We start from the raw sequence: 12003 nt of genomic DNA, 5'->3' as shown, positions 1-12003 counted from the left end.
GTACATGGTGTACACATTCAGTACTGTGAACACTCTGTTCTTCAAAAGGCATGCTGTGCATATTTGTTGTGTCAGTATCAATATATAATTAGATTTTCAGTTACTTAGTCTCTAAACAAAAATTTGCAGCAATTTAAAAACTTTTAAAAAAATACATCTGTAAATAATTTATTTAAATTTGCCATTAAAAAACCTTACATCAAAGCCTAATTGTACTATATGCTAATGAAGCTTTGTAAATTTAAATTATAATACTGAAATATTTCTGTTGTTAAAGTTTTGAAGAAAGTAGGAACATTCAACAATGGTAAATTAATAACTAATTACCTGGAGTGAGCACTGAAATGGTAGAACAGCCTTTTGGAGCTGTAGCTTCTTTTGCAGGTGCAGAGATAATGTTTTCATTTCCAGTTAGAACAGTTCATTTCAAAGTTGAAAGACAAGACTGACAGCTGGGTAAAAAATATGCTCTCCTCTTCCTATCCATGATTACAAAACTGATAGTGGAGGCAATGACACAATCTACATCTTGGGGGATATAAAGTCCAGTTCAAAACAAGTGTAGGAGCGTATTCCAGACATAAAAGTGCAACATTTTAGGGGATGATAAGTCAGTAATATGTTTCCTTGCAGTTCCTGTTTTTCTGACATACACATCTGGCTTCTTGTTCAGAACTAGTCTGTCTCTCCCACATGTAGAGATGCAGACATCTGCAGGCACCAGCAGTGATGCTGGGAGAAATGTGCTACTGCACACTGACAAAACTGCCCTTACTGTCAGAGCTGAACCTCTGTGTCCAAGCCTTTGTGTCCAAGGCCATTTTGGTTTCAGAGCTTGTATGAGTATGCTTGAGGTGCCTTAGGAGCTTGATCACATTAGGGAAAATATCCGTGCTTCATTCTGCATCCAGCTTCCCAAAAAACAGTTCTTGTTGTGTACTGGGGCCATGGTGACCATGTCAGTACACTTGAGCTAGCCATAAAGAGGACCTAATATTTTTTTTCTTCCAATAAACCAATTATTTTTAACTTTATGTAAACATATTCCCATGTATGAAATAGGGCCCTTCTGTTTGTGATAGTTGACAAGAAATGCAAATATGTTGTCTTTTCTTAATTTCTCAAAGATTTTTGTGTTCTGTTAAGGTCTGAAAAGACTTAAAATCATAGAATCATAGGAAGTTAGGGGTTGGAAGAAACGTTGAAAGATCATATAGTCAAACCCCCTCTGCCAAAGCAGGGTCACCCATAGCAGGTCACACAGGAACGTGTCCAGGTGGGCTTTGAATGTCTCCAGGGAAGGAGATACCACAGCCTCCCTGGGCAGCCTTAAAGACTTCATGTTCCAAAATCAGTTGCCTTGTCATCCTAAGATAAGTAAGTCATAGCTGTTTGCTGTGACAGCCATTGCTGTTTTGGTTTGGTTTGTGTTTTTTGCCTTTTTTTAAAATTTCTTCTTAAAAGCTTCATATGTGCTAACCCTTTTTTGGCATTTTTTTTTTTGTTTGTTTCACAGTAGATATGCTCTTACATTACAGCAACAGGTTCTGGAGCATTTGCTATTGTTTTAATGCTAGCAAACTAATTTACGAAGATCCGGTGCTCAAAACATTCCAGAACATATGCTTTTAGGACATCTGCTTTTTTATGCTTCATTCCCTGCACATTAGTTTCAGAACCTTTCTGATGTATATTTTAAAAAAAGAAAAGAAATAAAAAAAGAAACAAACAAAAAAGAAGCAAAAAAAAAGAGTTCTAACTGCCTGTGGGGAGTTATTTCAAAGCAAATTGGGACCATTGATGTTCTTTGTCTTCCCTCTAGTTGCTAAAGCTTATGAAATTTAATTCAATATTTAAAAATCCCCAGGCAACAAATCGTTGTACACTAAATATGGGACAAGAGAGGTCAGGGAACATCACCTTATGGCACAAATAAGTAGGTATAAATGATTGGTAATATCTATGCATATGCTGCCAAGAAAGGAAGACTTTTCCCAGGATGTGTGTAACTATCTCATCTGATAGGAGGGTTGTACAGTTCCATCTTGGCTGCAAATATGTCAAGAAATGTGACTAAGTATGAGCCCAGAAGTAGATAAGCAAACTGTGATAGCCAGCAATTGATGAGCATTTTCAGTTCCTTCTGTGTCTGAGTCCTATTCTCCAGCCCATGACTCAAGTCCCAGTGGGACCCTGAGAAGAAGGTTAAAAGTATTTCAAGGTATATCTGGCTAGGAGGAGGGTCATAGCCCACTGGGTGATTAACTGAAGCTCTGGAACATGAGATTTTGTTGTAATCTCTATCTTAATGTGTAACTGCAAGTGTAACAGGAAAGCTGAGGGCAATCCTGTTCACCCCAAAGCCCTTGAAGGATGGTCACAGAGCTGCAGATCTTAGGGTTTTGAAGTACTAACTGCAGTGTGAATGGGAAACAAATATCGAAGAAGGGTTATTACTTGTTGAAAACTGCTGCTCCATAGGAACTCAGGTTTTTAATGGTGAGAAAGGAGATTTAAGACAGCCAAGTCCATACTTTTTCCCCTTTTAAAGTTGTGGAGCTCAGACCCAGTTTTCTCCCAGCATTTGCAGTTTTATTTGCTGGCTTTGTAAATTAACTCACATCGCTCTATGCAGCCATGACCTGACCCCATAATCAGGCTGGCTGCTTACAGACAGCAAGCCACAAAAAACCTAGCTGAGGCTGTTCACCCCAGGATGCTCATCCCAGGTTCAACAGGTTCATTCCAGAGCACGCTTCCTTTCATTTCTGATTTTTCTGCTTCATCTCTCTTGAAACCACCCTCAAGCTGCCCTCTTTAACACGTGCAATGCCCTTGCAGGCCAATCTGCCCCTGCTGCAGAGGGAGCTGCTGCACTGTGCAAGGCTTGCCAAGCAGAACCCAGCCCAGTACCTCGCCCAGCACGAACAGCTGCTTCTGGATGCCAGCACCACCTCACCTGTTGACTCCTCAGAGCTGCTTCTCGATGTGAACGAAAACGGGAAGAGGCGAACTCCAGACAGGTAAGTGGCTTTTCTGTGCCCTTCACAGCCTGCTCAGAAATGTCACGGGTGTTCAGTGGGCCAAGCTGCACCTCTGGGTGGGTGCCTGGAGGAACTGGGGTGATGTTCCCCCCTCATTACAGCTTTGAAATGGCCAAATTACCTTACTGTGTGTGCAGATCGCTCCAGCTCCTTGTGCAGGTCCTTTGTATTTGAGGGTTTGTTGGATTAAATGGTAAATATGGGGAAAGTGGCCAGGCACTCATATTGGGAAGTACACAAGGCAAGCTGCAGAGAGCAGTCAGGACTTTGAGTCCATCTGCTATGCCATGTTTCTGCCTCCATATGCCCAGTATCCATAAGGATATTTCTTCCAAACAGGAGAAACAGTCAAATCTTTTTACACTCACTTTTCTGGTTGCATTGATAAAGAGTCCACGCCCAAACAGGGCAACTGAATGCCTGTGTGTGAAATACAGTAGCTTTAGGGATATGGAAAAGTTTTTTCTTATTTAAATAAAATTCTTTGTGTAGTGTCACAAGAGAATCACACTTGCAATTATCTATTTTCAACTGTCTTCCTGTAATAGTTAGAAATTCATCTAGCAGATGTTCCCTTTTTGAGGCCCAAATATTTGATTTTTAATAGCTTTGTTTGCCCTGGATTTTGTAGTGTGGAAAACTTTAATAATGCTTTTCTGCCAAATGCCACTACCTGCATGCACAAGGTATGGCAAATCCTTTAAGTGAAAAAGTCAAATGTGGAAAGTCAAGAAGGCTTTCAAGTTTATACAAGTGACATTTTGTGTAGGGACGGGCCAAGATAGCACAAAACCAAAGAGAAAACTAAGTCTGAAAGTTCACAGTGAAACTTCTCATAGCTTCTCATAGACAAAAGAGGCCAGTAAAAATTATAGTAATGTCACCATTAGACAGACAAAAAGATGAAAATATTTGAAATTAGTTTTCTTTAAATAGTGTTTCAGGGAAATCCCTATAGACCAGCAAGAAAATAAAGATAGCAGCAGAGGGGCCCTTTTCCATATACCCTCTTTTCGCCATTTTCCCCTGAGAACTACACTAAACTGAAACAGCCATCCATGTTAACACAAACCTCCTAACTGCATCCAAGAGAGATGATTAATTTTCAGGCATTTTCCATGTAGTCTCGTGTTCCGTGCAAAGAGATAACATTTCAAAACTGAAATTTAGTTCCCTGAGGCAGTTCTACTGCATATCCTCAGTCTTTGCAGAGTGTTGTACCAAAACTTATATAAAAAAGGCCTCCTAAGGTACCATGCATCTGTAAATAACTTAAATAATCAGCATGTTGTTGTCCAGTGTCAGTGGCACTGACAAAAATGATATTTTTCCTACAAGCTGATAGACACACACTGAATCATTTCATAAACCAAAGGGGTCTTGCCTGGTAAATACAAAGGGGAAGAGGGACATGCCTTCTTCTGACAGCCCTTGCTTACATTTTCCCTGTTAATATAGAGCAGTATCACTTGCTTCTCCCAAAGGAAAACCAGGTAATATTTCTTGTTAGGTGTTTTTTTTTTTTTACTGTTCTGAAATAATACTCCCCCCCCTCGGGACCCAGTTTGACAGTGTTGACATTATTTTGTGATAAACAGCATCTCACCTATGGTACTTTCAGTCCTGGTTGTGTGGGAGGAGATGGGTGGTGCAGGTAGAGACTGGTATGAGAACATAGTGATGAAAAGACCTTGATTTAGGCTTCTATCTAGAAGGACACAGGAGTAGCCTAGAAGGCAGATCAGAAAAATATTGGATTTTGAAGTCAACCTTTATCCGACACCTAGACACAGATTCAAGTTTGGTGTATGGATTTTGTTCTCAGTGTTTCTTTTTAGTTAAAATACACAGGGATTCTTAGAACTTGGAAGTCTCTGCTCAGAAGTGCCTTTGCCTTCATGACTGAAGTCTCACTTAGGCTTTGTCCAGCTCAGAGAGACTTCAGTTCCTCTCCATGTAGCAGCAGAGCTTCTCAGGCAAGGGGTAGACAGTTTCACTTCCAGTGCTGTGGGTCAGACATTGGTTTGAATTTTTGAGGTCTAGGGAGGGGCTGTAATGCAGGGTGTCCACAGGTCTGTGTGCTCCAAGGTGCTGAGTCCATCAACCAGCAGCCTCTGTTGATTGCTGCTCAAAATTGGGTTCCTTAATTCTGGACAAGTGGTGTTTTAGAAAATCCTGTCCTTTCTTTTTTGGCATTGAGATTTCTTGATGTCAGGAAATTCCTGGACAGAGAATGCCCAGCTCACCTATTGGAATGGTGCCTTGAGCTTATTAAATTTTTTTGACGTATCAAGCAGCCCTGTCCCTGGTTAGCCACAACTACTTCTCCGTTGACTATGATTAATGCTGTGCAAAAAAAAATTAACTCATATGGTACTTCTGGCTGAACCAAGTTCAATGGGGTTGTCTCATGCACTCAAGAACATTTGTACTACTGATTTAGTAAAAAGAACAAGATCCTGGTAGAAAGAGTCTTAATTTTACTAAATGGAAGTGTGCATACCTTTTAATCTGGGTAGTGTAAATAAATCAACTACAAAAACCTGTCCTTAGAGTCAGAGCATGCCTACACTGAGTACAGAAACCAAATACTTGTCTGGCTTTTTCCCCATGACACTATTAGTTATTTTAAATTTTTTACAAAGGACCAGAAGGAAGCGTGTGGATATATATATATATGTATATATATATATACACACTATATGTTTGGATATCTTAAGTGTTTTTCATATATGCTAATAAAAATGCAGTGGAGGATATGAGGGAACCTTTAAGAGGAGGGTTTGATGTGACTCTGTTGCTAGAATATGGAAAAAAAAAACCCAAAACAAACTACTAAAAGACATCTTTCCAGGGGATCTAAATGCAGTTGTAAGAATTTTATTTGGAGATATGTCTCTCACTAAAATGAATTACGGTATCTTCTTCACTTCCCAAGAGTTAAAATGTGAAGATATAGACGTTTTACATAATATTTATGCTCTCTATACACACACAGAGGCACGCACATATATATGTGTGTGTGTGTGTCTGATGCATACATTAGAAACACATATACACACATTCTTCCATATTTACATTTTTATTTTGGGCACAGGTAACTGAATAAAGTTGATTCCAACAGAGGTAAAATACAATAAGGGGTTAGGCAAAGGATGTGGAGTATGGTTGTTGCATATAGCCACATCCACCTGGCGGTGTGATTTTGTTAAAGACATACAGTAAATTTTTCTGCTCATAATTTCAGAACCTTTTTTTGCATATGCATTTTCCAGTTCTCGTTATTTATCTGCATATCCAAGTCTACTGTATGTGAGGTTTTCTAAAGCAATCTGACAGCAGAGCTTCTTGTTTTACTGAATGTTTTCTTGGTGCATATGGTCTGACACGGATGAGCAGCCACGGTGAGATTTTGGAGTCTATTAAACTAGCTCATTAAAAAGATCAATCTGTTTCTGTAATAACACTGGGAACCATCAGTCACTGCAAGAGAGAAAAACTGACACCTGAGGAGACAACACATTTTGGTAATTTGTTCATGACATGTCATGAACAAAGTGTTCACTATATTTTGTTTACAACTTTTAGAGCTTACATTCCACTGCTGTAAAGCAAAAGAACTTGGACCAATGTGTGGTTTTATTTTGGTGAATGAATGCTTAGTTATGAATAGCACAATTTTAAATACATGAACCACAAAAGACTTTTTGCTAATGAGTCATCCTTTGAGCTTGTTTGGAAGGACTGTATGGCATATGAGTGTGTCATATAGTGCCTCTTCCACAGTTGTGACAGCTGGCTACAAAGTGGATATAGGATAGCAAGAAATCAGCTAGAATAGCTCTAATTTTGAGTTAGAAGAAAAAAAAAAAAGAAAAAAAAAAGTGACCATGATTGTTTTGTGACTTTAGAAAGTTCTGCCATGCTTGCATCCCTTGGAAACCCTGAAACGAAATTCATGTTGAAGGTACCTGGGTACCTGGCCACAGACTCTGTTGCTGAGAATTCAGTTAGATAAATCTGTCTTATTTGAAGATGCTCATCTCTATCTCAAAAAGATGAAGGATGCTCACAGCTTTTATATCTATGCTGCTTATAAACCATGTGTAATTATGAGAAATTTTAAAAGAATTTTCTTAATATGAACTGTTAGCAAAGCAATATAAATAATTTCTGTAACATAGAATTATAAACAAAATATGTGCACAAAATACAACAAAATGTAGAATTAAGGTTTCAACACCCAGAAAAGACCCAACAACCATTGTTCAGTATAATAGCAAAAATAGGAATTTAATTTCAGTAAAGGTGTTTTCAATGGTCACGTTAATTTCTGTGTTAGTTGAATTCAGGGTTCTAGAAGGAAATGGATATGCTGGTGTGTTATCCAAGCTTTAATTAACAGTTTATTCCAGTTAATTAACTAGAAAGCATTCCTAAGAAAACAACACAAAAGTACCTGTACATAAGGTGCAAATGTGTGCATTTTTAGACATAATTTTAACATCTAATTATAGTATATATATATATATATATGTATATATATATATATATATATAGGAAAAGGGAAAACTTGGATTCCTACTTGTCACATTTTTTGGGTTTGCTTTTCCTACACTGAGTGATCAAAAAAATCAAGAAAGTTATTTCATTATTTACAGTTTCTTATTTTTTCCCCCATGTTTGTTAGAGATCATTCTAACTGTAACACTAAAATAACGTTTGGAAATTATTAGCTTGGCTCATGCATAGAGGAAAGTCTGTATTTTACTGGCATAGTATTTTTACAATAGAAAGACCTGGATACAGAGTTTGAGCAGGTATGTGCAAAGGAAACACACCAGCAACTAAACACAAAAATTGCCTTGGAGAGCTGTCAAAAACATCACTGCCCACTGAGAGTTATTGCAAGCAATTCCATCATGCCAAAAGTCATTAAAAATATATGATGGTCCTCAGGTTTTCTTGATTAGGAGTTTTCACAGCCATTCTGGGTTTGCTTTGGACCAAGGTACATACTCCACTTTAACAAAGTATGTCTTTCATATTTCTGCCCAAAATTAGAACAGCTGTCCTGCTGTACTGATGAAAGATTCTCTGCTTTGTGCCAAGTTAAGGTATAATAAAATATATAGACCTGCAGCTCCTCTGACATCAGTGATTGTGTTGAGGTCTCTGGGAAGTCTCTTTGTTCCTTTATTCCTCCTGAAAACAGTACAACCCATCTTTTTTATTTCTTGCTGGTAATTGCAAGATATTACTTTGATTGCCTTTCCCCATGGATATTGTCAAAGATGTAACATCTTGTTTAACATTATGTTTTACAACTTAATTGATGATTTGGATGGAGGGATCGAATGCACCCTGAATAAGTTTGCAGATGACACTAAATGGGGTGGAAGTGTCTATCTGCCTGTGGGCAGGTAGGGCCTCTAGAGGGATCAATTCATGCCAAAGCCAATTATGTGAGTTCCAGGTTTGTGGGCAGAGGTGCAAAGTCTAGTTATTTGGAAATAGCTGATTATTAATTAAATTTCCATGTATCTGTAATGTAAAAAACTGCTCTCTCCCTGATAACTCCTTACAGTTGCCTTAGAATAAAATCCCTCTTGAAGAGTAATGGAGTGGGAAATTTTTAACATTACTGAGGACTTTAGTCTGACCCCACCTTCCTGCAAAATTAATAGCAGCCACAGCATCTTTGACTGAAATAGCCCAGCTGGGGGAAAAATCTCTTAAGGGGAAGCACTTCTGATCATCCAGAGTCACAAGCCCAAAGTCTCTGTGTGACACTGATCTTGATGGGAATTCATCCTGTCACTCCATACAGCTGACCTTCAGCACTGCCTTAAGACTGTGTGCAGTCCTCTTATAAAAAACACTGCAAGTTTCCCCCAATCACTTATATGCTACAGCGCTTCTGAAAGGAAGAATTTCTCAGCCTCCAACTTCATGTATCAGTTGATTATTTCAGGTCTGCAATTACGTGTGTATCCATCCCATCAGCTGGTGATTCAGTGAGTGCTTCTCATTCTCCAGCCCAGCTCTTTAAGCTGCTCCATTGGAAAGCTCACCCAGCTGGTATTTCTCACCAGTTACACAAGGTGAATGTCTCCTTTGTATATTTTGAATAAACAGTGGTCTGAAATATTCTGCAATGCCACACACTTGGAGCAAAGTGAAAGAACAAGCTTTAGTTCCAACAGCAGCACGTGTAGGTGGGGGTTCATGCTCCTTAGCAGCTCTGCTCACTAGGTGAATTATAGTTACTTTGCTTTGTTTTTCAGAACCAAAGAAAATGGCTTTGACAGAGAGCCTTTGCACTCAGAGCATCCAAGCAAGCGGCCCTGCACTATTAGCCCAGGCCAGCGGTACAGTCCAAATAATGGCTTATCTTATCAGCCCAATGGTCTGCCTCATCCCACCCCACCTCCACCTCAGCATTATCGTTTGGATGATATGGCCATTGCCCACCACTACAGGGACTCATACAGACACCCCAACCACAGGGACCTCAGGGACAGAAACAGACCTATGGGTAAGGCATGTTGATTTTTAGCATTGGTTTTGGAGGTTTTTCTTTTTCTTGTAATTATGCTCTGTACTGTGAACAGGTGTTTGCTTTTTTCCTTGATTAAATATACCTGCCATCCAGACGTAGCCTCTCTAGCTGTTTGTACATGTATAGCTGCTTCTAATGTCCCTATTTCAGATTTATGATTGCAAAAGTGGATTGCATTGTGCCTTGCTCCAATCTAAAGCAAGACAGTCAGAAGGAGGAGGATCTACATGCTTTCAAAGCTGTGTAGGTGACAGGGACACTCAGGTTTCTGGGAAGCAAGGATAGGTAGAGCCTTTTATTTTTCTTTTAGGGCCCAATTTGTGACGATAGTGACATTGCTGTAGCCTGATTGCAGCTTAGGCTGGAGGAATATTACAAGCCTCTATAGAAACGTTTCATGTGTTGACATCTCAAGAGTGCTGTGTAGCATGGGGCAATGTCTGCAGAGGATGTGAAAGGCAAAAGCAACTTCATGCCTTGCAGGGCTGGCCTTGCAGCACATTCTAGGGTTTTTTTTGGATGTCATATCCCTTGGATTTGCCTGGTTTGCTTCACATCTGCACCTACTGTTATTCCTTGATTTAAACAAATCTTCAATAAAAGAGGAACATTTACAAATATTCAGCATCTGTATAGAGGAGTCTAAACAAAGAGCAAGTGTCAGTTTCTCTTGAGTGTTGATAATAAATACTGGCTTGGTTGTATCATGTTGTCAGCTGCTCTGATATATGTGCTACATTTTAACCACATGTTGTTTAAACATCTGTGAAGGGATGAACCCTTAATGATGCTCTGTTGACATGGTAGTAATTAGTGCAGTTAGTGAAATAAGATTGAGTTTATATTAATATTTTTTCAACTCTCTGAAGTACAGTTAATATTTGATGCACTAAGTTACCGAATAATTGTTGTGCTGACTTCATCAAGTAGTAAAAAAAAAAATTATATATTTTATTATATACATTATAAACATTACAATTGTGTATAATCAGAAAGGGTTATGGCCATACTCGAGAGGTCATCTTGCAACCTACAGAACTTGCAGAATTGAAGGCATTAAATTGAGTGAGACAGAAGCATCTTGTCTGGGGTGGAGTGCTACAGAGAACTTAGAACATAAGTTTTTAAACATCCACTTTATTTTTGTGGTGGCATTCCTGATACTAGACCAGGTAACTGTATCTTTGTCTGATAGGCTCTTTTTTTTTCCCTAGAGGACTCATTGTAAACATGATTTGCTCCTTTTTGGCAGGGTTGCATGGCACACGTCAAGAAGAAATGATTGATCACAGGCTAACTGACAGAGAATGGGCAGAAGAGTGGAAACACCTTGACCATGTAAGAGCTAAATGTCCAATGGTATGAGCAAGGCCCTTTTAAGATGGGAATGAAAACTTCTTCTTTTAAAAGAAACCTGAATCCCTGGACACGTTTTGAAAATGTTGGCAATTAAATCTAGGGGCACGATGTTCCCCATCAGGTAGCTCATATTAGGCCTTGGTTCTCAAATGGATATGGCAGTGTCCTAAGGGTTACAGACTGACAGAAGGTCAGTGAACACTGCTTCATAAACCCTAGATCTGGAATACATGATTCTTACCCCTAGTACTGGTTAATTGGGCCTTTTAGAAAAATTTCTTAGCTCTCCTAACATTTGTAAGCACCAGTTCTGGACCAGAACTCCTGGCATCTGTTGTGCGCTGTGAAATTACTGGTGACACTTCAGTCTATTCAGACTTATCCTACTTGGCTTCTCTCTTTCCCCCAGAAATTCATACCTGCACAGTTTAGGATCACCAATAACACAGGAAGGTATTGTCGTTCTTAAAAGCCAACCCAGAATTTTCCAGCTGTGTTTGAAATAGCAGGAAGAGACTTCATTCTTAAAACCCAGGCGCACAGCACATTAATGCTGCTTCTTTCTGTCAGTTTATGAATAAAATGTTCTTTTCTCTTTCTCTGCTTCATCTGTGAATAGCTGTTAAATTGTATAATGGACATGGTGGAAAAAACCAGGAGATCTCTCACAGTACTGCGGCGATGTCAAGAAGCAGACCGTGAGGAGCTGAATTACTGGATACGGCGGTACAGTGATGCAGAAGATTTAAAAAAAGGTGGTAACAGCAGCAGTAGTCATTCCAGACAGCAGAGTCCAGTGAATCCAGATCCAGTTACATTAGGTACAGTATCCTCATTAAAAATTGTTCATTTATCCTGTTCCAACTCCACTATATGCTACATGAAGTTTGTTTTTTTTTCCTCTGATTCTTGTTTTGTGGCAGTGATGAAATGCACCTCTTTACTGTCTGTTTAATTAACTGTAATTCTTTTGCCCCAGTAGTTATGTTTACATGTGAAGCAGCTTGGTAGTTTTGATGATACTGGGTAACTTGCTTT

At 39.1% G+C, this 12003-nt stretch overlaps 1 protein-coding gene across 9 annotated transcripts in view; it reads left to right on the top strand.

Annotated features, from left to right (window-relative positions):
• Positions 1-12003, top strand: part of RUNX1T1 (RUNX1 partner transcriptional co-repressor 1) — a 113154-nt gene that overhangs the window by 72985 nt on the left and 28166 nt on the right. For all 9 annotated transcript variants that reach the window (XM_071737915.1, XM_071737917.1, XM_071737913.1 and 6 more), the window contains 4 exons: positions 2842-3023; positions 9332-9582; positions 10859-10944; positions 11585-11786. In XM_071737915.1, coding sequence (XP_071594016.1) covers positions 2842-3023; positions 9332-9582; positions 10859-10944; positions 11585-11786 — 721 coding nt within the window. The remainder of the gene's footprint in view (positions 1-2841; positions 3024-9331; positions 9583-10858; positions 10945-11584; positions 11787-12003) is intronic.

Source organism: Heliangelus exortis, chromosome 2 (assembly GCF_036169615.1).
Source record: "Heliangelus exortis chromosome 2, bHelExo1.hap1, whole genome shotgun sequence".
Classification (NCBI taxonomy): Eukaryota; Metazoa; Chordata; class Aves; order Apodiformes; family Trochilidae; genus Heliangelus; species Heliangelus exortis.
This window is presented reverse-complemented; position numbering and strand designations above follow the sequence as displayed.